General features: G+C 46.1%; 1 protein-coding gene and 1 long non-coding RNA gene across 4 annotated transcripts in view; one reads left to right on the top strand and one right to left on the bottom strand.

The window, feature by feature from the left end:
- ABL2 (ABL proto-oncogene 2, non-receptor tyrosine kinase) overlaps positions 1-27,757 on the bottom strand; it is an 81,988-nt gene that overhangs the window by 9,272 nt on the left and 44,959 nt on the right. For 2 of the 3 annotated variants that reach the window (XM_045026344.1, XR_006581459.1), the window contains exons 2-10: positions 20,335-20,505; positions 17,708-18,003; positions 16,787-17,059; positions 14,864-14,948; positions 12,473-12,650; positions 8,919-9,103; positions 8,134-8,286; positions 6,863-6,952; positions 5,171-5,344 (exon numbers count right to left, since the gene is read on the bottom strand). In XM_045026344.1, coding sequence (XP_044882279.1) covers positions 5,171-5,344; positions 6,863-6,952; positions 8,134-8,286; positions 8,919-9,103; positions 12,473-12,650; positions 14,864-14,948; positions 16,787-17,059; positions 17,708-18,003; positions 20,335-20,505 — 1,605 coding nt within the window. Of the gene's footprint in view, positions 1-5,170; positions 5,345-6,862; positions 6,953-8,133; positions 8,287-8,918; positions 9,104-12,472; positions 12,651-14,863; positions 14,949-16,786; positions 17,060-17,707; positions 18,004-20,334; positions 20,506-23,797; positions 23,911-27,757 lie in introns of those variants that run through there. The other variant, XM_045026345.1, reaches the window with a different exon arrangement.
- On the top strand, positions 777-3,109 carry LOC123375461. Its single transcript, XR_006581460.1, has 2 exons — positions 777-2,035; positions 2,774-3,109. It is a non-coding gene; the product is annotated as an uncharacterized LOC123375461 (long non-coding RNA).

Raw genomic sequence — 27,757 nt, 5'->3', positions numbered from 1 at the left:
GCTCTGAGCGGCGTGTTAAGGGGTTAGATAAGGGGCAGAGGGTCTCGGGGGCGGTCAGGGGCTCTTCCCCCCCCGCAGGGTCTAGGAGGCAGGAGCTGTGGGGGGGGCCAATTTGGGGGGCCCCACAGTCTCAGAGTGGCCTGGGGGATTAGTGGGAGGCCAGGAGCAGCCCGCTCCACTTCCCTCACCCCGGCCCCAGCCGTGTTGCTTGGGGGAGGGGGCTTGGGGGAAGGGATCCCCCCCCCCGCACTCACCAGCAGCAGCGGAAATGGAGCAGCCTGGCCCCAGCCTGCTCCACTCCACCAGCTCCCAGCCCCGGCGCTCTGCTTCCCACCACAGGTGAGTGCGGGATCTTTCCTCCTGCCCCTCCAAGCGACATGGCTGGGGCAAGGAAAGCGGAGCGGGCTGGGGCTGCATCGCTCTGCTTCCCACCACCGGTGAGTGCGGAAGGCGTCCTTTTCCCAACCTCCCCGTATTCACCAGCGGCGAGAAAAAGCACCGCGGCTGGGAGGTGGCAGAGTGGAGCGGGCTGGGGCCACATCGCTCCGCTTCCCGCCGCAGATGAGTGCGGGGAGGTTGGGGAAAGGATGCTCCCCGCACTCACCAGCAGCGGGAAGCAGAGCAGCCTGGCCCCAGCCCGCTCCACTCAGGTGAGTGCCTGGCAGGGGGCGGGGGGTGTGGATAGGGGTTAGAGCAGTCAGGGGATGGGGAGCAGGGGGGTTGGGTAGGGTCCTGGGGGTGATTAGGGACAGGGGTCTCTGGAGGGGGCAGTCAGGGAACAAGGAATGGGGGGGCCAAAGCAAGTTCGATATAATGCGGTCTCACTTATAATACAATGAGATTTTTTGTCTCTCAAGGACTGCGTTATATCGGGTTAGAGGTGTAGTAGCTGACCTGACCAGAACAGAAGGCAGGCATCGGAAATCGCGCCCTTGCCCAGACCCCTCCTGGAGCAGAACCGGGGACACCAACAGTTCTGCCTGGTCGCAAAGAGGTCCACTTTGGGGAGTGCCCCACATTCGGAAGATCATGTGAGCCACCTCCGGGTGTAGCAATCACTCGTGTTGGGAGAAGTCCCGGCTCAGGCGATCTGCTCGAGAGTTCTGAATGTCCAGTAAGTGGTGGGCTTCCAAGTTGATATTGTGGGCGATGCAGAAGTACCACAGCTGGAGCGTTTCCTGGCAGAGGGCTGAGGAGCAGGCCCTGCTTTGCCTGTTGATGTAGAACATCGAGGTCATGTTGGCCATGAGAACTCTGACTACCCTGCTCGTAAGACACAAGCAAAAGGCCACGCAGGCCAGATGGACTGCTTGGAGTTGTCTGACGTTTATGTGCAGGGCTAGTTCCTCTGCAGACCACAGACCTTGGGTCTGGGGCTCCCCACCCCAAGTCTGACACATCAGACACCAACGCTATAGTTGGGGAGCAGTTCCTGAATGGGACCCCTCGGAGAATGTTCTCTGGGGTGGACCACCAGAGGAGGGAGGCTAGTACGGACTCGGGCACGGCGAGGACTTTATCCAACCTGTCTCTGGACTGGGAGAATGTTGAGGTCAGCTGTGCACGCTGCCATGTGACCCAGGAGTTGGAGGCACGCCCTGGCAGTTGTCACAGGAAACATCATGATAGCCCTGATGAGATCCCTCAAGGTTTCGAACCTGTCCATCAGGAGGGAAGTTCTGGCTGATGTCGTGTCGAGAATCGTGCCAATAAACTCTATTTGTTGTACTGGTACCAATGTGGATTTGGTGTTGTTTACCAGCAGCCCCAGTGTGGTGCATGTGGACAGGAGAAGTGTTACATAGTCCTGTACCTGAGTTGGAGCTGCCTTTGATCAGCCAGTCATTGAGGTAGGGGAAGTTCTGGACCCCCCCGCCCCCCGACGCCTGAGGTAGGCCACCACCACAGACATACACTTTGTGAAGACTCTGGATGCTGTCAAGAGGCCAAACGAGAGGACAGTGAACTGGTAGCGTTCTTGTCCTACCGTGAAGCGGAGGAAACGCCTGTGGCCCTCAAATATGTGAATGTGGAAGTACGTGTCTTAAGAGATTGAGGGTGGCGTACCAGTCTCCGGGATCCAGGGAGGGAATGATGGAGGCCAGGGAGACCATGCAGAACTTGAGTTTTACCATGTACTGGTTTAGGCCTCGCAGATATAGGATGGTCCTGAGGCCCCCTTTTGCCTTCAGGATAAGGAAATAGTGGGAGTAGTATCCCTTGTACCTGAGCTCCGCAGGCTCTACCTCCACTGTTCCCAGGTGAAGGAGCTGCCTCACCTCTTGCTCAAGTAGGCTTTTGTGAGAGGGATCCCTGAAGAGGGATGGGGAGGGAGGGTTGGTAGGTGAGGTAGAGAGAAATTGGATTGTATAGCCCTGGGAGATGGTGTTGAGGACCCATTGGTCCGAGGTTAGTAACGACCACTCTGGAGGAAAGTACATAGACAGTTGGAGAACGGTAGGTCGGGCGGATGCCTGGTGCAGACTGGTAAGTCGTCCCCAGGCATTCCATCAGAATTGGCCCTTACCCGCCTGCTTACCCTTAGAGGGGCCAGGCTGCAGGGCAGGCCGAGACTGCCGCTGTAGATGTTTCTTATAATCCTTGGATTTTTTGTAAGGAGGTTTGTATCGAGAACGGGTGGCTTGGCTGGGGGCCTGCTGAGGCTTGAACTTGGTCCTGGCCGGGGCCGGGACATAGAGACCAAAAAAGTCTTTAAAGTTGTGTGAGAGTCTTTGAGACTGTGTAATTTCACGTCTGTTTGCTCTGTGAACAGGGCCTTGCCATTGAAGGGGACGTCCTGCAGGGAGCTCTGTGCCTTGCTGGACAACACAGACAAGATGAGCCATGATGCCCTCTGCATGGACACTGCAGAGGCCATAGTTCTCGCTGCCATGTCTGCTGCGTCCGAGGCTGCCTGAAGGACTGCTTTGGCAGCAGCGGTGCCCTCCTCCACCAGGGCCTCATACTCCTTCCTATCATGCTCCTGGAGGGAGTCCATAAACTTTGGCATTGAGCCCCACAAGTTAAAATCATATCTGCCCAGCAGGGCTTGGTGGTTTGCTACCCTCAGCTGGAAGCCTGAAGAAGAATAAAGCTTTCTACCAAACAAGTCCAGCCTCCTCGAGTCCTTATTCTTAGGGGTGGGAGTGGGCTGGCTTTGACGCTTCTTGTGGTTGACCGCCTCGACCACTAGGGAGTTGGGGGTGGTGTGGGTGTAAAGATATTCGTGCCCCTTGGTGGGCACGAAATACTTCCCCTCTGCCCTCTTAGATATAGGGGGCAAGGAAGACGGGGTCTGCCACAGGGCAGTGGAGATTTTCACCACCCTGGCCAGCGCTGTGGCTGAGAGGACATCAAAGAGGGAGTCCGAAGGCTCCTCCATCTCTTCATCCTGTAAATTGAGGCTTGAAGCCACCCTTTTCAGGAGCTCTTGCTAGGCTTTTGTGTCCTCCTGGGGAACAGGAGGAGGCGGCACCGTGATGGCCTCATCAGGGGAGGATGAGGATGGAGGTGCGGTGCTCTGCACTCCCACCGGTGCTGCAGATCCCAGCGCTTGGTCGCCTTCTGAGCACAGGGCGGAAGAGCGCTCCGCTGACCCCTTCCTGAGGAGTCGAGAGAGGGAGGCCGACAGTCTGTCCAAGGCCTTGGCTACTAAGTGGGCCACGCCTGGGGGTCCATTGGTACCAGGGCACTGGCCAGGGAGCCTGGGGCCACTGCACTTGCTGTGACACCATTGGGGCTGGCTGCCCTGCTGGACTTGTCTGGTCCGCTGACTGCCGGCTCCGAGGGGAGGCTGGGCTGGCATATGAATGACTGCTATCCCAGGATGGGGACCAGTAGGGGCGGTGTGAGTGGTGCTGGGCTCGAGACCTTGAGTCCGGTGTAGAGGAGCGGGGAGTACCATCTGTAATGGCTGCTCCACGAACGGCTCCGTCAGGCGGATCCACAACGGCTGGCTGCTGGCGATCTTCGCCTGGGGCTGCGGGAGCGGTGCCATGCTGGGGACCTCGACCAGGACAAAAAGCGTGAGTGGTGTCGACATCGGTACCGCGAGGGGCTACAGTGGCTTCTCGGAGTTGGTGGTCCCAGTCCCGGCGGGGCATGCTCTGACCCCAAGACCTGCGCTCCCTCGATGTGGATTGGTGCCTCGATTCCCTGCTGCTCAGCACCCAGCCAGACGATTGGGCGGGTGTCGACGGGGACTGGTGCACTCTGCGAGCAAGGTGGTCACTCTGCATACAGCGGCATGGGAACCTTCCCTCGACCGCGAGCGGTACCACCCGGGTGGCAACTGTGGCAGTCTGAACGCTGGCTTGCCTCTGGACTGGGGAGCCACTGGGGTCGGTGTAGCTGGTACCAGGAGAGACATTACGTCTTGAGCTGGTGTCCAGGGAGGTTGGCTTGGAGTGGGCAGGACTACTCCGCTCTACTTGAGTCGGAGGGAGATCGAGAGCTGCCCAGCGTGGGTCTAGTCTTGCCCCCAGCCTTGCCCTGGTGCCTTGACGGAGAAGATCTCTTCTTCATCTTCTTAGAGTGTCCTGCTGACGTGGGTTTCTCCAAGACAGCATAAGCAGCTAGTGTGCGGGTCACTTATGGGCATAGGCCATTTAAAAGTGTTGCACGACTTAAAGCCCGGGGCATGCCCTGACTTGGGCATGCTTCTCTAGTCTGTCTATATTTAACAAAAAAAAAAAAAAAAGTTAAACTACAGGTACTAACTAACTACGAACTAAATGACAGTCCAAACAGGGAAAGCTACAGTGGACAGCTGGAGCACAGCAGTTCTGAAACACCTTCACTGGTGGAAAGAAGGAACTGAGGGTGAGGAGAGCACCAGCGCCCCTTCTATCGCACCATGGTGGCGCCACTCCAGGAGTCGTAAGGGGCGCTTCCCCACGGGTACTGCTAGGGGAAAAACTTCCAGCACCGGTGCACATGGCGATCACACACACCTACTGTGGAATGCACATGAGCAATCATTCGAAGAACCAGTTGAGTCTATTTGATGAGTTATTAAATCTACAAAACATCCTGGTAAAATACAAAGGGCAGATGCTCAGCTGGTATAAACTATCCATAGTTCCTTTGACTTTAATAGAGCTATAACAATTTACACCAGCTGAAGATCTGCCCCACAGTGTTCCTGTCACATTGATGGTTGTGCCCATACCTGGTGCTGAGCTGGAAGCTGAATGCTCCACAGTATCTTGTGTTCCTTCAATATTCTCCTTGTTTTCTGCCTGTTTCTTCAGAGTCCTAGTCTTGGAGGGAAGCATGGGTAACCGGGGCAAGTAGGGAACTAAGGATGAGGAGGAGGCTGTTCTTCCAAGCTCCTCTGCCACCTCTGTAAGAAAAGCCAGGAGAATAGTTGGAACAAAGAAGAGCAGAGGAATGAGAGTGTGTGCATTTTTACAACAAGCACTGGACCAGACAGAAGAGCAATGGATTAAGCCTGTGAATGTAATTTTGCTCTACCGAGTCCAAGGATGCAGAGGATTAGTTATTTCCTGATGGTCTCAAGGTAACTCGTTTACATTTTTAAATTCAGCAACAACCCAAAAAAAAAGTTCACATTCTAAACGATGAAGTTGAGACAGATCTGCTCATGGCCCAAATGCTAACCAAGAAGTTCTAAAAAGTGACCACCTCTACCTTTAATAGGGAGAAGCAGCCCGCAAAGACTAGCGGGGTCCCACAATGCAGTCCCTCTTGACCTAGGAGGAAGCTGCAGGGCTCAAGGTGGAGGACACTGCACCTTTGCAGGCTGCAACCCCATATTAAAAGATGAAGATAGCTTTTATTTTCTCCAATGTATACATGTCAGGTGGGTCCTTAAAGCTCCTGGCAACTTGCCAGGCTGCCTCTTGTCTAGGCAAAGTTTGACTGCCCCTATTCTAAACCATCACTGGGGAATTTTAGACAGGAGTGTTTTTTCTGTGTTAGGGAAGTGGATGGATCAACTTTCTTTACATTTCGTTTCAAAGCTGGTTAGGAGGTGCTGAGGTACTCCCCTCTTCTGTCTAATACTGTGTACTATGTTTGAGACTACGGGCTTGTCTACACTACAGGTTATGTCAGTATAACTATGTTGCTCAGAGATGTGAATAAGCCACCCCCCTGAGCCACATAAAGTACACTGACCTTGCTCAGGGGTGTGAATAAGCGATGTAAGGGACACTGACCTAAGTGCCCGTGTGGACAGAGCTATGTCAGTGGGAGAGCTTCTCTCATTGACGTTGCTGCTGCCACTTGTTGGGGTGGATTAATTAAGTCGGTGGGAGAGCTCTCTCCTGTGGGCATAGACTGTACAGCAGCTTCACTGGTGAAGCTGCACTGCTGTAGCACTTCTAGTGTAGACTAGCCCTAATATTTATTTTCTAGCTATGTCCATGAGATTGTTGCATCCATTTGTTGCTGGTAATGGCACGCTAGGAGAATCTGACTTCAGAGATTAAAGCAGTAATACTACCTTATAAATATAAATTGTTTTCGCAGTTGCGCAATTTCTGGAGTAAAAAATATAAACCCACCCACCTTCCTCACTTGTCCCCTGAATGATAGTCAAACTCAGGTCTGCAATGGAAGCAAGAGTTTATTCTTTCTAAAACTTTCTCCTCTTTGTACTTGAATGAATTACTTCAGTTTCCCCTGCACTGAAATATTTCTAAAGTGTATCCATTGTGATGAATATGAACACAAGTTTGCCCATGTTGAGAAGAAGCTATCAAATGCAGTCAAATGTCTTCTGTATTCTAGCAAGGTAAGCACCAGTAGGCCTGTAATCAGCCTGCATCGGTGAGACAGTGCCCTGGAGGTGAAACTCCACTCCCAACATTTTGAATACAGTAGCAAGGGTACTTGCCTTCAGAGATGCTGGAGTCATGGAACATTGTTTCAAAGGCTTGATGGGTCTCAGCAAAGGATGGTCGGTCTGGGGGATTCCACTTCCAACCTGCAGCATGAGAAACCAGGAAAGTTCTCAGTGTATGAAGCAGGAATAGTGGACAATCCAGTATTCTCACTGAGGAAGGTAGAAAAGTCACCAACCCACTACCTGACGGACTACAATATCCTACTGATACACTGGCTGTGTAACAGGTCCCACTATATCCAAGGTAAAGCATTGATGTGGTATTGATGGGTCAGGAATTACATCACTGGATTTAAGCCAAGCACCATGTCACCAACATCAGCTTTTCCAATTTTTTTTTTTTTTAATTCAAAGTGAGTTTTTCCTTATTTGCTACCTCAGTCCTGGAGACTGAATTCTTATCTAACCACAGAAGAAGTATATATAGCACCAGCAGTACAAGCTTTCAGCAGTGAACCACCGATTTTTTTTTTAACTGTGCTGTGGGGCCTGTGATGGGGTATATAAACCCTACACTGACAACAAGGGGTTAAGGAGCTGCTCTAGGCTCAGCCAGCCCTGGCCCACCACACCTGCAAGATATGCACAGGCTTGAAGAGGAGTTAAAAGGGGAGCAGAACAGCTCACTTGTGGGCAGGCCAGGGAAGAGAACAGACCTTCCACTCCTGCAGAAATGGCTGTGGGAAGGCAGGATCTTTCCTGACAACAACTGCGTGAAGATCCCTCCCTCAAGGAAGGAAGGGCCTGATTCTGATATGCCCTGAGAATGAGGCATTCCCCTCTCTCTTGTACTAACTCAGTTTGTGTTAATTCCTCTTGCTTTTTGTTTATGGACTACCCTGGAGGGCCAAGTCACAGGAAGAGGCAGGCCACTGCAGAAGTGGAGCATCCAGCAGATGCAGACCCCAGGGAAGAGAGAATGCTGCCACGCCATGCCCAGCCACAAGGAGGCATCAAGAGGTGAGCTAATCTCTTCACAGAGTTAGGATAGTTCAGGCTTCAGGGACTATGCAGTCCTTGGCCTCTGCTGACATTTCCAGAAGTGCCATCTAGTGCCAGCGGTAATGGTGATTTTCTGAAGTGGATACGTGCTCCCTCAGGCAGTGGCTTGAGACCATCACACTCATTTAAAAACACTACCACCATCAGCTCTATTTGAAGTGGCAAGCTAGAAGCAAAAGACTCCATAGCCTACTATAGATTCCATCCACCTCCCCAGACTCTATTTTGCCTCCAAATTGAAAGTGAAAGGAAATACTCACATGCCCTCATCAGTTCATAAACTTTTGGAGGGCACCCCTCTGGCTGTTCCATCCGATATCCCTTCTCCAGCAGATCGTACACCTGTGAGAGGTCAATACCTGGGTATGGTGACATCCCGTAAGTGGCAATTTCCCATAATAGCACCCCAAAGGCTGCAAAAAGAGGAAAAAATAGGTTATGATTATAAATCTATCCCTCTCTTCCATTGTCTGAATGCTACCGCTGTTTGTACTGTAACATAAAGCAGTCTCTCCTTTGAAGGTATTTTCAGGCCAGCCCATGGGGGAAGGCAGAAGGGGAGATTTGCACACTAAAAGTATTGCTGAGTTTGTATGTGGTGATCTAGCCTTGTATCAGAACACATCCTCCTTGTCCCTCTGACAGCAGACTAAGGAAGGAAAGATGCCTTCTACCTGGGCTGGCATAGAAGAGGGCTTAGAACAGGGGTCGGCAACCTTTCAGAAGTGCTGTGCCGAGTCTTCATTTATTCACTCTGATTTAAGGGTTCGCGTGCCAGTCATACATTTTAACAGTTTTAGAAAGTCTGTTTCTATAAGTCTATAATATATAACTAAACTATTGTTGTATGTAAAGTAAATAAGGTTTTTAAAATGTTTAAGAAGCTTCATTTAAAATTAAATTAAAATGCAGAGCCCCCCAGACTGGTGGCCAGGACCCAGGCAGTGTGAGTGCCACTGAAAATCAGCTTGCGTGCCGCCTTTGGCACACGTGCCATAGGTTGCCTACCCCTGGCTTAGAACATTGTGAGTTCTTTCCTTCTTACCCCACACATCTGATTTAATTGAGAAGGTGTTATAGGCCAGGCTCTCAGGTGCTGTCCACTTGATAGGAAACTTGGCTCCAGCATGAGCTGTGTAGGTATCTCCAGTCATCAATCGACTTAAGCCGAAGTCAGCCACCTTCACCACGTGGTTTTCTCCTACCAAGCAGTTTCTAGCTGCTAGGTCCCTGTGTGAGTGAGAAGAGATGCAATCGCAGGGATGCTGTGGTGCAAACATCCTGAACTCTTAATGTAATGCTTGTACCACACATGTATTGGGATTAATTTGTCGTTGCACACCAATTGCTGGGCCACATGCACAATTTATTTTTAACTAGAATTCTACATTTCGCAGTTGGTGTACAATGTATTAATTATATCATAAAGCACTATGACAGAGTTGTCTGCCATCGAGAGTAGCAGCACCTAGTGGCCAGCTGCCCACTTCACTACCTGACCCTTTAAGGGTTCAGGAGGGTCCAGCAGATACATATAGAAACCTAAGGGTCATGGGAATGAATATGCTTGTGGAAGGAATCTGGACACTGTACCTACAAGGGCCTGAAACCTTGCAGAGAAGGTGGGGCGAGGCTTCCTTCTCTCCCATCCAGCTCGGAAGGAGTTTGGAGAAGGAACAACATAAAGGCTGCCTCCTGCCTGCCAGCAGACAGGCACTGATGGGAGAAGGCTGCCCTGCTGGATCCTCCAGAGTAGAAGGATAATTAGGAAGGGTGCACAGCTGAAGGGAATTGGCAAAAGCCTTGCAGCTGATTTAAGTCACAACTCCCGCTGCAAGGAAAGTGCTGGGGATGGAACGCCTGCTTGAAGGAGGGTAATACTGATTCACCTAAAGCTAGGAGATAACTAGAGAGAGACATTTTTTAAGGAAGGTAGGACTGACTAACCTGAGCCAAAGAGACCTGAGGCATTATCCTAGCTCTGGAGACAGGGCTGAGGGGAAAATTCCTGCTTGGAGAAGGGAGAGACTGACTAGTTCCAGGCAAAAGATAAAGGAGTTACTTGTCACAGCCTAGCTGCTGTGAGGGGCTGGGAGCAGCTTTAAGGGGTACCCTTGTAGCTGCCAAAGAAGAAGTGATGAAGAACCACTATTCCACACTGATTAGGCCTCAACTGGAGTATTGTGTCCAGTTCTGGACACTGTATTTCAGGTAAGATGTGGACAAATTGGAGAAAGTCCAGAGGAGAGCAACGGAAATGACTGAAGGTCTAGAAAACATGACCCATGAGGGAAGATTGAAAAAACTGGTTTTGTTTAGTCTAGAGAAGAGAAGACTGAGGGGGGAACATGGTAACAGTTTTCAAGTACATAAAAGATTGTTACAAGGAGGAGGAAGAAAAAATGTTCTTGTTAACCTCTGAGGATAGAACAAGAAGCAATGTTAGACATTAGGAAAAACTTCCTGCCAGGGTAGTTAAGCATTGGAATAAATTGCCTAGGGAGGTTGTGGAATCTCCATCATTGGAGATTTTTAAGAGCAGGTTAGACAAACACCTGTCAGGGATGGTGCAGATAATACTTAGTCCTGCCTTGAGTGTATGGGACTGGACTAGAAGACTTCTCAAGGTCCCTTTCAGTCCTATGATTCCAGGCAGTGATAGCAGAATCCAGAGACCTGAGAGAAGATTTTGACAAGCTGGGCAAAAGGTAGGAGCAGTCCCGGGAAAATGTCGGTGGGATTGAATGAACTGTCCTTGGCCACAACCCAGAGCTGAGGGTGGTCCTAGGTTCCTCTACTCTTTCCCAGACCAAGAGGGAAGACATGGGAATAGAAGGAGAAGAGGCCAAGTATCTCAGCTCCCAGACTAAGGTTGAGGACTGGGCTCAAAAGCCACAAGACTTGGGGGTTTCCTCTTTGGGACTTTTCTGTTGACCCTGGACAGCTAGGCCCCATACAATGACAGACTGTTGTGGCATCCCCAGAATGACTACAGGGGGTGTCTCAGTCTTCTACCCAATTCCAGTTTGTTGTAAAACAAGGACTTTTATATAAGGACATTCTTTCTGGTGGACACCAATGGGCAAGGACAATGCCAAGTATGTCCGCTCAAATGCATACAAAGTGTTCTTCAATGTCAAATATCTTGTTGTTACATACTTAGTAGTATATGTAATAGTGCATGTGTTTTGTTAATCTGTTTATTTTAAAGTTCTAGAAGGAAATCACCGCCAGTGTGGTTCCCGTCATGTCTCCAAATTCTCCTGGAGTAGTTTCTACTAATTAATAGTGAGTATTAATTAGAAAGGCGAATTAGTCTTATGATTTGATTTCTATATTTGCAATTGTGTGTTTGCTAAAGGAAATGCTTTATTCCTGTTTGCTGATATTGCTTTTACTGAGAAAAGGGGGAGAGGGGATTCTCTCCAGAGATTGATAAGGTTATACCCTATGAGTGTCCAGCTTGGGCTCATAGAGATTCTGTATATTTTCTTTTGTTCTCTTAATAAATTCTTTCTTTTCTTTCCTCTGTGTCCCAGCCCACGGAATTGACCGGGTGGTGGCAGCCGAAGGGGAGACCTACCCTAGGATTTTGGGGTGGGGGAAGACATGCGGGTCCTCACTTTGAAACCGCCCAGTTTCAAGTGAGGGTAGACTTCTGACAGGGTGCTATATTGAAAAACACCCTGTAAGACTGCACCCAGACATGGGAAGGTGCTCTGGACGTGAGAGGCACGATGACAAGCACCCAGAAGTGTGCAAGGCACAATGCACAATACAGGCCATGGACCCTGTCTCAGAGAGCTTGCAAAAAATGTATGAAGGGATGAACTACAGAGGTAATCAAACAATAGGGAGGGTGTAGGGGTGAGGGCAAAGGACGGTAACAGCAATAGTACTATGTGCTTACTCAAAAGGCCTGGGCACAGAAGCAAATTATTATTTTAAATAAAAATAAGTGTCCAGTATATATGCACTTCTTACCATGAAGGATGAGCCCTGAGACTGATGCTGAAAGGGCCTCTAGTATCAATTATTCGCTCTCATCCACACCAGGATGAGTGAGAGCAAATGTATTTTTGCCTAACCCTTCTGCTGAGCTGCCATTATGCCCCTACATTTAAAAAAGGATAGAATATTTTTAAATGAATTTAGTAACTGAGAGGTGTGAAACTGATCAGCCCAAAGGAGGAAGGTCTCTCTCCAGAGAACAGGCAAAGACAATGTAAGCTTCCAACTAAAGGGACCACCACTAGGAATGATAAGACAGTTCAGTGTCCACAGTTCATTCTTTGTTGGGCCTCTATTAAGACTGCCAACAACAATGGTGATTGTGATGATGGATACATGCCCACTGGGAATGGGATGAAATCAGCTCATGACACACAGGCCCTTTCATTACTGAACTAGACCAGATTCTAACAGGTAACTCTGGCTCCCCATTTCCGTCAAAGAGCTTGTAGGTGACCTCTCTTGAAATCCCATTTCCAAGCCCACGAAAACTGCAAAAGGTATCATTCTGAACGATAGGGCAAAGTCCCATCCCCTTTCACTGCCATGTGGGTTTGTGACACAGCATGGTGGCATGTTGTCGCCCACCTGTGGATGAAATTCTTCTTCTCCAAGTACTCCATCGCAGAGGAGATCTGAGTGGCCATGTAGAGCAGCACGACAGCGCTCACCTCCTCCCGGTTGCATTCTCGTAGATAGTCCAGCAGGTTCCCATATGGCATATATTCCGTCACAATGTAAAAGGGTGGCTCCAGGGTGCATACACCTGGCCGTGAAAGAGACGAAGTTAACTTTTAAGTAATTATCTCCGCCCTAGTTAACCAGTACTCTTGAAGGATCTGAAATCCATTTAAAACATTTCCTGCCAAAGTAATGTACTCCTATCCCATCTATTGTACTCAAAGTTGAATCTGTTTTATTTTCCAGGAACAACTTCAGTGTGGCCTAGGACAAACTGAGATACAGGAGGCAAAGTGCACATTCAGTGCCACTCTACATATGGGGTAATTAGTACCAAAGTTCTAATAATCCAATGGAATATGCATAAGAGAGCAGTCTCAGTGATGAGAGCCAATTAGAATTCCCACTAAAGCTGGTCATTACCAGGTAAGAATCAGCTGGGTGTGTCTACAAGTTGGAATGTCACTTAAGTATGTGAAAACTCCCATGTATAACAGCTTGGTAAACTATCAATATCACGCAGCCTGCTTGTAGATCAGGACTCATTCACATACATTCCTTTGACAACTTGCACATTTATTGCAGCTGTGTACAAAACATGTATTGGTGGTAGAGGGAAATGTGATATTATTGTCAATTCTTTAAATAGGTCTCACCCCCTCTGTGGCTCCCTTTTACGGCTAATCATTCTGGCTCTCTCACACTGACAAACAACATACTCCCACATGATGGATCAGAAGAGGTACTCCAAAAGCACTGATGTCTATCTTGAACACAAGTCTCTTTACACTATACTCTCCTGTGGCTACCAGACAGGGCTGGGCAGAGACATCTTCTGTGTCTACTTGATGATGGGTGCAGAGTGATTGACATTACTGGAGTTCTTCACATTCCCAGCATTATTTCCTTTTGCCCTACTCTTAGCTGACAGCTTGGCTCCCAAAAGTAGTGACAGTCCAGGTGCGGCAGCAGATGGGACTATACACTAGTGAAGATTTGGGATCTAATGTCTATAGAGAATCTTTCCACATACAGAATTAACAGCTATGCTGACTATGTAGCAGTAATCACCCTACCATACACATTCCAGTGGGAAAACTCTGGTATGGCCAAGCTGCAAAGCCTGCATATTTCTTCCACTCACGTGTTGCTTCAATATGGGCTTATCTCTTCATTTTGCCTCCCCACTGCAGTTATCTAATTGTTATTTGAACCTAGAGGACAACACACTAATATTTATTTGATGATATGCATATTTTTCCTTTCCCACAACAGTAGAGATTTGGTTGCTTTGTATTGTTATGAGTTACAGATATATTTAATCTATTCAGTGAGGCTTTTTTCAATAAATGTCTTTCTGTTCATATAAGTAACTGGGCAAGACTATAAATGACAGTGTCTTGTGTGAATGAGATTATCATATTTGCTTTTAGATATATCATATCATCTCCCTCAATGCAGTGATAACTGCATTACTTTAACTGTCTCTGTATTTTTGGCTATCGCACTAATAAAAAAAAACTTCAGTCTAGGTAAGTAACATTTTGTAAGGCTGATCTGACAGACCGAAAGAGTAGTCTGTCCATTAACATGGCTGTAGTCAAGGTGTAATTTGACTGGATACTAAAAATGTAGAGTTGTATAATGCATGGTCAGGTTTCACTAGTGTGTGTGTGCGTGTGTGTGTGTGTGTGTGTGTGTGTGTGTGTGTGTGCACGCGCGCGCAGAACAGAAGACTCCAACTTCGGAATGTATGTTGTCAAACGTATCTTATATGGCTAAAGCCCTTGGACTTCAGTCTAGTGCCCCAAGAGTACACATACCACAATGGTGAGGACACTATAAACCCAGAGAGGCCTAAACATCATCCTTAAGTCAAATGCAACTCACAGTACCACAGCATAAACCAATGCTGTCTAAATAGAGGCACCATCCAAAAAAGCGACAGATCTGAGTATGCAGTTTGATCCAAGCACCCAGGCAGCATTGCCTGCTGGACTCTGTCAATAGATGTCACAGTTCTCCATTAAGTATTGGATTAAAATTTGGGGTGTCCCGTAGCTCCAGGCAGGTTGTCCAGGCAGGTTGCCTTCAATTAGGCCAAGTTTGAATGCCACAGCCACAAGTGTACACTTTGGAGCGTACTGTTAGCTTAAACCCAGACTAGACCCCGACTTTGCAAGAATAGTGCATAGACTAAAGCAGGTCAACAGCTGTCACTGTTTTTAAACAAAGATTCAGTTTCAATAGAAATTAAGACGGTAAGCACAGAAAGAGAGATCAAACTCCTTCACTTACCTAATAATTGCACTAGATTTGGGTGCTTGATTTCCTTCATCACAGCAGCTTCTTTCAAGAACTCCTCCACTTCCATGGTATCTTCCTAGAAAATGGGACAAAAGAAAACAGGCAAACCCCTCTTAATGACTTTAAGGTCTGTTTTAAACCCTGCACTGTTCCAACACAGGAACTGCAGATGAATTCTTTTGCATCTGTTTCTCATTTCTGGTTTCATTAATGCACTAGTGTTTGCAAAAAAGCATGTCCATTTCTTCCCCACCCACGACTGACCAACATAGGTGCTGCTACTCAGGCTTTGAACAAAACAACATCAAAAGGACTCCATAACCTTTGGCGCAGCTGACTGGACATTTGCAGTATGGTAAAGCAACTTTATCAGCCTAGTGACTGATCTACACTGACACTTGGGAGCTTTAAGCTTAATTTGTGATTTCTTGCTCCATAGTCCATCAAGTCTAAAAAGGCTAGGGAGCTCAAGTCTCTGGAGGGAAAGAGGGCCTGAGGTCAATTATTAGCAATCCTTCTGACTAAGGAGTAGTTTTGATGGGTTATACAAGGGAATCCTGCCAAAGTGTCCTCACCTGGAAAGATGACAGCTACAGTTGTAGACCGTAGAGATAGCTTTAGCATTTTATTTTACTTAGCAGTAACACCACAAGAAGCCTGTATCCTCTAAGATATTAGTTTACACAGTTAGCATATGGCATAAGTTACCATAAGGCTTTGAGGCCTATGACCTCTGGCATAGAAAAATGGCCTGACAATTACTCTGAGTTTTGCAGAACTGGGAATAGCATTTGGGGGGGGGGGGGGGAGAGTTTGTGCATAATACCACCAGGTAACTGCAGGAACACTGAACTAAGTTTGGATATCTTACACTGGATCGTTGCAGATGCTTAGCCACAAACTTGCCTTGGCAACAAATTGATGCATATGGTAATAAATTAAAATCATATGTATACAAACCTATAGGATAAAAGGCACTCGTAGGGTAAGGAAGTTAAATATGGATGAGGGAGGATGGGCACTCAAATGAATATTTATGACAGGTCCTAGGCCCAGTAACAGGGCAGACCACAATGTAAGGGGGTACATGTGTGGTCATCATCGGTTGACCTGGACCACTGGATTTGCTTGACATGCCAAGGACAGAGCAGGTTTTTTGTCTTTCATTGCCAAAGAAGTGTGTGGGAATATATGCAAGGAATGGTACAAGATAGAACATTAACTTTGTAGTATTATTATCTTTGTATGTGGTTTGGAGCTTTTGTCTCTTTACTAATTGTGCTAATATAAGTGGTGAAAGCTCTGCTTTGCCCTCAGCATGAGTGCCTTTATTGTGCAGATCAGGGTTCCCAACCAGATATTGAACTCAATAACCTTGTTTCTGTTGTGCCTGCTTCTAGGACTAGAATCTTACAATCCCCCAGCTCTTTAAATGAGTGTTAATTGGAAGTCAATAACCAGTAAAGAATCAGACTATACAATAGTCTGTGAATGAAGGGTGTGTAGGGGGAAAGGGTTCTGAAGTTTCCCAGTGGCAGGAGTGAGGTGAAGGAGGAGAAGTTTTCCTGACCCCTTGTACTCTGAGAAGCCTCCATAACCTGTTTTCTTCTTCCAGGTGGCTGTTACAATAGCCCTGCCTTGGACACTCAGTTTCCATGGAGAATAGACTTGACTAGGGAATTCAAACCGCTTTTAAGCCACACACAGAGCTTAAAGTTTGTTGTTGCTTACCTTTCTTCCATGCAGGCTACTGTATAGTCAGCATAGGAGTTAGGGTTTCCCCACTCAATTTCCTGATGCGTTTGGCATTAGCAGGGGCAAAACATTCCAGAAGTAAGAGCACACTGCACTCTTCTGTTGGCTAAACACACACTTCTAATGAAACAATGAGTGCACAGTGGTCTTAAAACCCACCTTTAGTGTTTTCACAGCAACCGTGAGATTGTATTTCTTCCAGACACCAACGTACACTTCACCATACTGCCCTCCCCCAAGTTTGTGCTTCATGGTGATATCTGTCCGTTCCATCTCCCACTTGTCATGGATGGGGGACACTCCGTAGACTGTGGGCTTATTGCACTTGGGTGCTGGGTAATGCAAGGTTGTCACCAGTCCATCTGCCACTGTAGAATGATGGTGAACTAGCTCTGCTAATGTGCTGAAGCGGCTTTCGGCTGTCACATACACCTGATGAGAAAGGATCAAGAATCCATTTAACTACGTAGGTATATGAAATATTTCAGTGATCGTGGAAGACTGGACAGTAAAAACATTCAAATAAATATAAAGGGAATTCATAAATAAATTTGCTCTCAGTTTGATAGGGTAATAGAACAGGCCAATACATAGGGTTTACATCTGCAGTAAGAGGCAGGTTGGGAAAGCACTTCAGTGGCTGTAATCGGCTTGTCTAATGACCTCCCCCATGCTTTCCATAATTTTAAAACCAAAACTATTGTAAAGTGCAGTCTCCAACCTCCTTAGGACCAGTGGAATCTCCCCCAGATATGACGTACCACACCCTAATTGTGCCAAAGACAAACAACCATTGGTTTAACAAAGTCTTGCTTATTCTCACATACAGACTGTTCCTGCCAGGGCCAATTGAAATAGATCTGTAACTACATCAAACCACCACTATTCTGCTCTCCAGTAACCCACTCAACAAGGACAATTAACAGCATTCTCGGGATTTTTTCCAAAGTGTTATTTCTTGGATTAGGGAATACAGCGTGGACAGATGTTCCCTTTTTTCACCCTTCACTTGTAGAAGACAAGATAATCGAGACATCCCCTGTTTTCTCTTCCCCTTATGTTCCTTGGAGCGGGCCTTACCTTTCCATCTGCGGTGGTATTGATCCTGTAGTGGTAAACACGCCCCTCGTACCGGAGGGAGATGGACAGCTGCCCTGGGCTGCTCTCACTTTCACGAACCAGGAAACTGCCATTGATGAGGCTGCTCAGCAGATACTCTGCTGCACTGCGTGACACGGGCCCATGATACCAGGAATGCTTCTCCAGGCTGTTCACTGGTGTGATATAGTTGCTTGGCACCCATCCCTGCCCATTCTTAGAACATACCTCACTCCATTCACCATTCTGGTTGTAACCCAGGACTCGTAGCTTCTCACCTGAAGATGGGGACAGGGGGAAAGAAATCAGGTTGAAATCAGGTCAGTCTTCTTTGAGTACACATACTACTACACATGCATCCGACGAAGTGGGTATTCACCCATGAAAGCTCATGCTCCAATACGTCTGTTAGTCTATAAGGTGCCACAGGACTCTATGCTGCTTTTACAGATCCAGACTAACACGGCTAGCCCTCTGATACTAATAGTTATGTAAGCCTGCCTTTGCAGCTAGAGAATACAAGTCTTTGGCAAAGACCCTTTAATACAACAGTCCCAAGCTGCTTCATGTAATTTTTAAGTAGATAAAATTAAAAATCAGAAAGTGGGCTCATATGAGCTTTTAACCTAGATTTAGGAGCCTGCGGGGGGGAGGGAGGGGAGATAGTTTTGACAACCTCCAAATTTGAGGAGCTGAACAGTTAAGACATTATTCCCTAGTTACTCCAGTTTGGATACTCAGCTAAAACTTACTAACATGCAACCACATTTCCACATATGTCAACCAGTTCCAGTGCTTCATCTGGTTTAGATTTCTGGAGCAGGGAGCTGATTCTTTCCTAAGAGGTTGAGGACCCATTCCAGGTTGGAGGACTTAAAACCAACCCCTTTAAAAATTGTTGTACAGCAAGATACATTTTTCTGGCATCCATTGACAATAGTGCTAAGAAACCTCCAAGCTGATATTTTCCTTGGTATATTTAAAGAAGCCTTTGATTTCCATTGAGTTGAGGCAGCAGGACAGTGAAATCTGTATATGGGTGATAAAGTTGAGAAGTGTCACTACAGACAGATAAAGAAGCCTGCACATATTACCACAGTAGGACCATGAGATTCTAGATCTCAGTACTAGTATCATAGTCCTACCATGCAGTGCTCCTCAGGATGTTCAATTACCTGCCCTCTGTGCCAGCCACGCAATTTAGAGAATTGCTCCTAACGTTCCCAAAATACCTGTGTGCATGTTGACAGCAGTGGTGCTGGGATTAGTTTTCTATGGGGATGGAGATACTGGTAAAATCAGCAGCTGCTGATGGGAGCAGGGAAGAACTAGTGTGTTTTGAAAGCTGACAGTTTCAGAGCAGGTGCGGGATCAACTTCCCACCTGCCAAGTTAGTTTGGTCACTAATGCCCAGCACCACCAAGGCTTATGCTAACTGCCCTTCAATCAACGCCCTGTCTAAGGCTGAAGGACATGCAGTGATACTAGCAGTGAAAACTAGTGCTATAGGCCTAACCCGAGAGTTTACTTATTTCTGAAGAAAAATTATGAAACTTCTCACACTGCAATGGGAAGCTTAGGCGATTTTGGAGTATTAGGATGGTAATAATTATGCTCATTGGATCATTTCTCCAGCAGGGGTCCCTGTTACATAAGTCAAAGAAAAAACACCTACTAACAAGGCATCAATCTACCTATCAGCAGTTCATGAAAGACCATAATCTACTTCAGCTATATTCACTTCTTCCACTCTCTCTAGTGGAATGAAGTGACAAGTGATTCTAGTATATTCTTTTCTCAATGTTAAACCCACAGCTTTAGCACTGAAGGAAGCTACCTATAGTTCTGAAGGGAGAAGTTAATGCTGCCATCTTATACCAGGTCTACATTATAAAGTTAGGTTCACCCAGCTACATTGCTCAGGGGTGTGAAAAATCCACATCTCTAAGTGGCAGCCTAACCCAGGGCTGGCTTTAGCAAGTGCGGGGCCCAATTCGTACTCACCTGGCGGCGCTCCGGGTCTTCAGCTGCACTTCAGCAGCGGGTCCTTCACTTGCTCCGGGTCTTCGGCAGCACTCAAGGACCCGCTGCTGAAATGCCGCCCAAGACCCAGAACGTCGCCGGGTGAGTAAAAATTAAAAAGGTGCCGATGCCTGGCCCTCTTAGGGGCGAGGCCTGATTCGGGGGAATTGGGTGAATTGGCCTAAAGCCGGCCCTGGCCTAACCCCCAGCATAGACAGTGCTAAGTTGATAGGTCAGTGGAAGAATTCTTCTATCTACCGCTTCTCAGGGAGCTGGATTAACTACAGTGATGGGAGAACCCCTCTTGTTGCTGTAGTGAGTTCTACATCGAAGTGCTACAGTGGCATAGCTGCAGTGTTGCCACTGTCAGTGGCTTAAGTGTAGACAAAGTCTTAGTGTGAAATACCTTTCCCCTTGTAGAGCGGCAGAGAAACAATAGTCCACGTGAGTCATGCTTTCCCTCTAATTTAGGGCTGTTTGGACAGGTATGTACTACCACCTTAGCTATCACAGGTCTGTGAATCAACACCTTGATGAGAACAAACTGGAGTGACATGAAGATATTGAAAGGATACAGCACGCCTTACCTTTGGTGATGCTGAGCGTGTTGTCGCCGCTTGCTACAAAATCATAAAGTGCAACAAAAAGATTGGGATCGCTCTCAGTGGTTCCAAGCAGGTTCTCCTTAGAGCTCCACCTGATGGCTTCATTCAGTGCCTGGGGTTCAACATCACAACCATAGGGGCGGTGAAGGGCCTCTGGACAAAAAAGGTGAGAGGAGGGAATTTACTCTATGTACAACAGCTGTGAATGTCAAAATCCAATGCACACACAACAGTGTTGCTGCAGCTTTGTGAGCACTGGATAGAACAGGAAGTATGGATTTTTCAAGAATGGATGTTGTCTATCAAGCCAGGCATCAGAAAAACAGCCTGTGTGACCAGAGGATATCGAGGTTGTTATAAACAAATATGAAAATATATAGTAACTTGTGTTGAAACTGAAATTCATCAGCCCTTCTTCAAAGTCATCCCTACCTTTTAGAAGTTTTTCCACAAGAGAAAGGAACATACAAGTTTCTAAAGATTAAGTGAGGGTAAGATTGATGAGAAATAAATGTTTCATATGATCATTTTACACATTTTTTTCCTCCTCTTTAGGGAAGCTGAACTGGAAAGAGTGGCCAAAAACATTAATACTGACATCAAATGGCATGTCTCCATGAAGATCAACCGCTTTAGGAAGCCTAAAATGATACAAATGTTCCCAGAGACAAGCTTGGGACTGCACTAGCATTTAATGCAACAATTTAGATTTTTTTTCTTTTTAATTAGTGTGTTAGGAATTCAGAGACAGGATGGAATAAGGCATGAAGGAGCCAGTTAACTGAGTAACATGGGAAGAATGAGGCAGCACAGAGTGAGACACACCCAAAAGCAGAAGCTAGCCTGCGCAGAGCCTTGAAAAGGGACAGAGAGCTTAAATGTGATACAGGATGGGGACAAGGGGAAGCCAGTGAGAAACAAACAGGGAAGGGCCTGGGCATGGTCCAAGCAGCAGGCAAACATTTGGCATGGATTCAGAAGAGGCACAGACTCAGTGCCAGGAAACCAAAACTTAGGGATTTTCCTGCAATATCCATTCAGTTTTTCCACTTTATTCTCCTTCTGCCCTTCCCCGCCCCCTACATTTTCATGCTACTGTAACAAACATGACAGAACAGGTTGTGATTGTTAATTTATCAAACATTTTTCTTAGCAGCACTCATGAATAGTTACATACTCTGTTGGTTATGCTGGCAGAGTTTATAACTATCATGAAATCACGAACATGCTTCTCAGGGGGGCTGTAAACTTGTGTCTGGAGTGACTAGATCTGTATTTGAGGTCTCAGAAGTTATGTGCTTTGCCAGCATAACCTGCTGATCTTGTGTATGGTGAGTAACCTACATTCCAGGCCTAACTGAAAAGTTATCACATGCACCAGCAGAGCTCACTGGGCTCAAAGTTATAAGCTCCACTCGAAACAAATAAACCTGCAGCTAGGTATTAAGCTATTGATATTTTCATTCCTAATGTTTTACTGCAGATATGCGCAACAGTTTTTGTACATGGATTGCTGTCATCTCATCAATACCAATTGGTTTTAGAGAATACTAAAGTACTACACTGGTATCACAAGACAACATGAGAAAATCCCAGTGGATAAATTATAGCACAAGTGCCCATATCCCAGCACAGTTTCTTCTAACTGGGCATGTATATACACGTCAAATAATTAGCACTGAACTGTTTTAGTGGCAACAGATAGGAGCACCAATTCCTAGAAGCAGCTGTCTTTATGGAGCAAAAATAAATAGTAATTAAATAATACATTCTTTACACTTTTGTAGTGCCTTCCATCAAAGCCAATCCAAGTCTTTCAGTGCCTTGGGCAAGGTCACACACCAAGCCTGAGACAAAGGAAGTCTCTTGACTCCCAGCGCTCTCTACTTTAGTGACCAGACTGTCGTCCTCCCTTAAAGGAGCAGAAATGCTGCAAGTGTGTGATGAGAGCTTGCACTCTCTTTAAAGACATTTGTACTTTTGGCCTCAAAATTACATTAACCAGGGTGCAAATGTCTTCCTAGTTTCAATTATGCATTTGCTTTAAAGTCAGAGATTTTAAAAAAAGTGCACACACAGTTTTCTTTTACAATCAAATATAGTTTTAGATAAAAAATACAAGTGTTTCAATTCAAGCCATGGTGGCTAATGCAATGAGCACCCAGCCCATACTTAAGTTACGGCTATAGTATATGTATAATCAGTTACTATGAATCTAGTTGTTAACTTCATAGCAGGAGCAGAATATCAATGCTGCTGAATCAAGCACCACAACCAGTCAAGATCTTCTAGCCTGCCCACACGCAGCTCAGCAGAGGATACTTTACCCAGAGGGAAAGCCCAGACTGAAGTCGGCAGTAGGTATGCCACCTGCTGCTGATTCCATAGCCTGGAGCAACACTACCCACATTAAACCATTTGTGGTACTACCCTGAGTCGCCAATAGGAATTCAAAGCAGATGTGGGACTACCACTACTTCCTTTTGAATGCTTAGAAGGTCTGTGCATGTTCATAAGAGAAGTATTACATACCAAAAAAAGCAAAACTGAAGTAAATGGTTTGACGTTTGAAGAGTAACTCTCAGTCAGTCAGTGAGATTAGGGGTAAAATATTCAAAAGCACCTGAGGGATTTATGAGATTTAACCCCATTTTCAAAAGTGATTTAGGCACATAGGAACCTTATTTTCAGGAGGAATAAGGGTCAGGAAAAAAATTGATAGATGGAAAAAGCTATCTTTACATATGTTGATTGTCTAACTCATCAAGGAAACAATTACATTTATGTATAATAACCCCATAGAGTGAATACTTCGTAAGCCCTACATTTAGATCCCGGGTACGGCACCAAACAAGAAACCTCTAGTTTTTAAACTCTAGATCCTTTTAACTTTAAGCTGCATCATAAAATAATTGTTATGGCACTACTGCATTAGTCTCCCCCAGAGTGAAGATTTACAATCTAGAAAATCACTTCTCTTACATACTAATTGCACCATTTTTAATCAAGGAAAAGGGTTGTGTCTCATCCATCCCTTTCCTTTTCCTGTTCTTTGTTCCCACTACAGAATTTACTCCCCTCCTGGCACACTCGCTTTCCCGTTCCGACAATTTGCAAGGTACTTTTTTTCCCATGCTACTGTTACTTCTCTTCCCGCACAAAACTGAACAGAAAGTTAAAAGAAAGTCCTAAACCTGACATTTTAGAATCAGATCAAACACTAAAGTTCTCTACTCCTCTGAAATAAAATATGTATAACTGTTCAATATGACAAGTTGTAATAATCCTCTAAAAAAACTTAACAAAAACAAATCCTCAGTCTTCCTATAGCTGATCTTGTACTATAAGGAAGAAAGAGACTTTTGTTTCCTTTCAAGTCCTCTATTCAGCGTACATAGCAACATAGGCATGAAGGGGTGCTGTGCAGCATTTCCATACACCATACCTGTGAAATCTGATAAACCAGAATCGGAGGCTTCATTGCAGAGACAGCAAAGCAGGTTCTCCTCTTTGCCATAACTGCTGGACTGTAGCAGAACCGTTCCCAAGATCATACTGTGTTCGACAGCAAACAAAAGGAACTGCTAAACACAAGCAGTCTTAGAATTCCACTCCCAGCACAAGTCATTCCATGTGATTACTACTCACATGACTGGGAACCAATAGGAAAAGCATCACTCCAGGAGCAAGAGGAGTCGTCACTGAGAAAATACATTTTGTGTTCTATCTAGCTACTATTGCTAGAAGTATAGTAAGGGTGGAGCTTCCCAATGCACTGTGGACAGTGTAAGGAGGAGGTGGAGAATAAGTTGAAACATCTCTGGCATCAAGCAAGTTAGTCTTTGTTCCATTAGGTTTAGCAAATTAAGACCATAAGAATTATGCTTTCTCCAAGGAAACAGCTAGCTTTCATCCAAATGATCTACCATGTCATCTGTTTAAGGGGGCCACCCAGCTTGAGTCATTTTCCACACCACATGCAACTGCTCACATGCTATTTACAGGAAACGACAAGTAACTACATTAAAGAAACATTACAAGAGTGAGTAAGATGTACAAAAGCTAGAGAACTGGTAATCAGTGATAAAAATGTGGTGATGTTGATATTCTGGACCTAACTCACACTTTTTAAAAAGACTAAAAGTATAAACAGCACAGTAAACCTACATTTTTTGTTTATGAATATCCAAGTCAGAACACTCATGTTATTTCAAAGGGCCACTGTCAAACTGATTATTTTTAAATTGACTAATTTAAACAAACAAATCAGTTTATAGAGCTGCCTTTAAAAAGGAATTTTTGAAATTCCTGTAATTTTTATAAGGGTTTCTCTGCATCCCTTTTGATGTTTGTAAGGATTTAACAGCAGCAAAAGAGAAACTAACCGGACAGGGGAAGGAGTTGAAACTTACTATACTTAAGGCCCTTCCTTTTCAGTTTTTGTTTTAAATTTTCCAGGAACTGGTGGGTATTTATTAAAAAAAAATTTAAAATGGGAGAAAATTGGTAAAAACCAAAAACAAAGGGCAGTGGGCAGGGAGGTGTAATAACCATCTGGCAGCTGAGGAAATCTTTTGCTTCCTGCAGCAGCTCGGTGGTCTCAGCTGCCAGGACACAGCTCCTTCCCATCTCTCCCCGCCACTGTTCAGAGAAAGCGGATGGGGCCACGCTAAAAGGCCAGTCAGGAAGGGAGTGGAAAGCTGCAGCCACTGAACACTGGCACCCTTGTTAGACAGAGCCCCCTCCTGACCCTTCAGCCCAGCCCTGCCTGCTTCCGCTATTCAGGCTCAGTCCAGCAGGGGAAAAGGACAAGGCTCTGTTCCCTGGGGCTCTGTGCCTTCAGCTCCTGCTTGCAGAGAAGGGTTACTGCAGGTTGGGGGTTGCTGTAGCTGCACAGTAGGGGCCTATTCCTGGCAGCTGAGACCACCCCATGGAGCCCTGTCCACTTCCCCTGCCAAACAGGGTCCCTTCCTGATCCAAGTCCTTCAGAGCAGCCCTGTCCACTCCTGCATTAAAGGGCTGAGGTCAGGAGGGGGCTCTGTCTGCCACGGGAAGTCACTGTTGATGGGGTGCATCCTTCCACTTCTTGCAGCAGTTGGGCAGTCTTAGCCCTGGTCTACACACAGCCCCGGGGTCGAACTAGGGTACGCGAATTCAGCTACGTGAATAACGTAGCTGAATTCGAACTACCCTAGTTCGAATGACTTACCCGTCCAGACGCCGCGGAAGCGAACTCCGCGGCTCCAAGGTCGACTCCGCCAACTCCTCCTGCCGCGGTAGAGTACCGGAGTCGACCGCGGCGCTTCCGGAGTTCGAACTATCGCGTCTACATCAGACGCGATAGTTCGAACTCCGAGAAGTCGAACTCGCCGCGTCGACCCGCGCGGTAAGTATAAACGTACCCTTAGTTGCCAGAATCTGGCTCCCTGACTGTCTTGCTCCACCCACTTTGCAAAAGAAGTGGATGGGCCTGCGATTTTTATTTAACTTTCTGGATTGAAGGGCTAAGGGGAAAATCTGTAAATATCTAGAATCATAGGACTGAAAGGGACCTTGTGAAGTCTTCTAGTCCAGTCCCATACACTCAAGGCAGGACTACATATTATCTAGACCATCCCTGACAGGAGCCTGTCTAACCTGCTCTTAAAAACCTCCAAAGATGGAGATTCCACAACGTCCCTAGGTAATTTGTTCCAGTGCTTAACTACACTGACAGTTAGGAAATTTTTTCTGATGTCTAACCTAAATCTCCCTTGCTACAATTTAAGCCCATTACGTCTTGTCCTGTCCTCAGTGGTTAAGGAGAACAATTTGTCACCCTGCTCTTTATAACAACCTTTTACGTACTTGAAGACTTATGGCCCTCATCAGCCTTCTCTTCTCCAGACTAAATAAACCCAATTTTTTTCAATCTTTCCTTGTAGGTCACATTTTCTAGACCTTTAATCACTTTTGTTGCTCTCCTCTAGACTTCTTCCAATTTGTCCACATCTTTCCCGAAGTGTGGTGCCCAGAACAGAACACAGTACTCCAGTTGAGGCCTTATCAGTGCTGAGTACAGTGGAAGAATTACTTCTCCTGTCTTGCTTACAACACTCCTGCTAATACATCCCAGAATGATGGGGTGGGTTTTTTTTTGTTTTTTGTGGGGTTTTTTTTGGGGGGGGGGGGGCGACAGTTTTACACTGTTGACTCATATTCAGTTTCTGATCCACTATAACCCTCAGATCCTTTTCTGCAGTACTCCTTCCTTGACAGTGCAATGGATTATTCCTTCCTAAGTGCAGTCCTTTGCATTTGTCCTTACTGAATCTCTTCCTGCTTAACTCAGACCATTTCTCCAGTTTATCATGATCACTCTGAATTATAATTCTATCCTCCAAAGTGCTTGCAATCCCTCCCAGCTTGGTATCATCTGCAAACTTTACAAGTGTATTTTCTATGCCATTATCTACATTGTTTATGAAGATATTCAATAGAGCCGGACTCAGGACAGATCTCTGCAGGATCCCACTCAGTATGCTCTTCCAGCTCGATTTTGAACCATTGATAACTCCTCTCTGAGTACGGTTTTTCCAGCTAGTTGTGCACCCACCTTATAGTAGGTTCGTCTAGGCTATATTTCTCTAGGTTGTTTGAGGTCATGTGAGGCAGTATCAAAAGACTCACTAAAGTTGAGATATATCATATCGAGTGCTTCCCCCAACCCACAAGGCGTTACCCTGTCAAAGAAGGACATTAGTTGGGTTTGACACGATTTGTTCATGATAAATCCATGTTGATTGTTACTTATTACCTTATTTTCCTCTAGGTGCTCACAAATTGATTATTTGCTCCATTATCTTATCGGATACCAAAGTTAAGATGACTGGTCTATAATTCACTAGGTTGTCCTTATTCCCCTTTTTACAGATAGATACTATATTTGCCCTTTCCAGTCCTCTAGCATCCCTCTCATCCTCCACGAGCTGTAATGGGTCAGAGATTTCTTCAGCCAGTTCCTTAAGTATTCTAGGATGCATTTCATCAGGCCCTGCTGACTTGAAGACATGTAACTTGTCTAAGGGATTCTTAACTTGTTCTTTTTCTATTTTAGCCTCAGATCCAACCCTGTTTACACAGATATTTCACATGTCAGTCATCCAATCACTGTTAACTTTTTTGGTGAAAATTGAAACAAAAAAAGGCATTCAACACTTTGGCCATTGTTAAATGAAGAGCCCTACCTATACTCCAGTTTTTCCCAAGTGTTTTGGAGGGAAACCCCTCAGGAAAATGAAACCAACTGTGCCCGTCTAAATTTCAGCCATGTTAGAGGCCTACACAAGTTAACTGGCAGATCTCCAGTCCATTTCAACTCCCCTATATTCATCTTCCACACACCCCATTTTAGGAAACAAGTATA

The sequence above is a fragment of the Mauremys mutica genome, chromosome 8 (genome assembly GCF_020497125.1).
Source record: "Mauremys mutica isolate MM-2020 ecotype Southern chromosome 8, ASM2049712v1, whole genome shotgun sequence".
Taxonomy (NCBI): domain Eukaryota; kingdom Metazoa; phylum Chordata; order Testudines; family Geoemydidae; genus Mauremys; species Mauremys mutica.
Note: the sequence above shows the minus strand (reverse complement) of the source record. Positions and strands in the feature narration are given on the sequence as shown.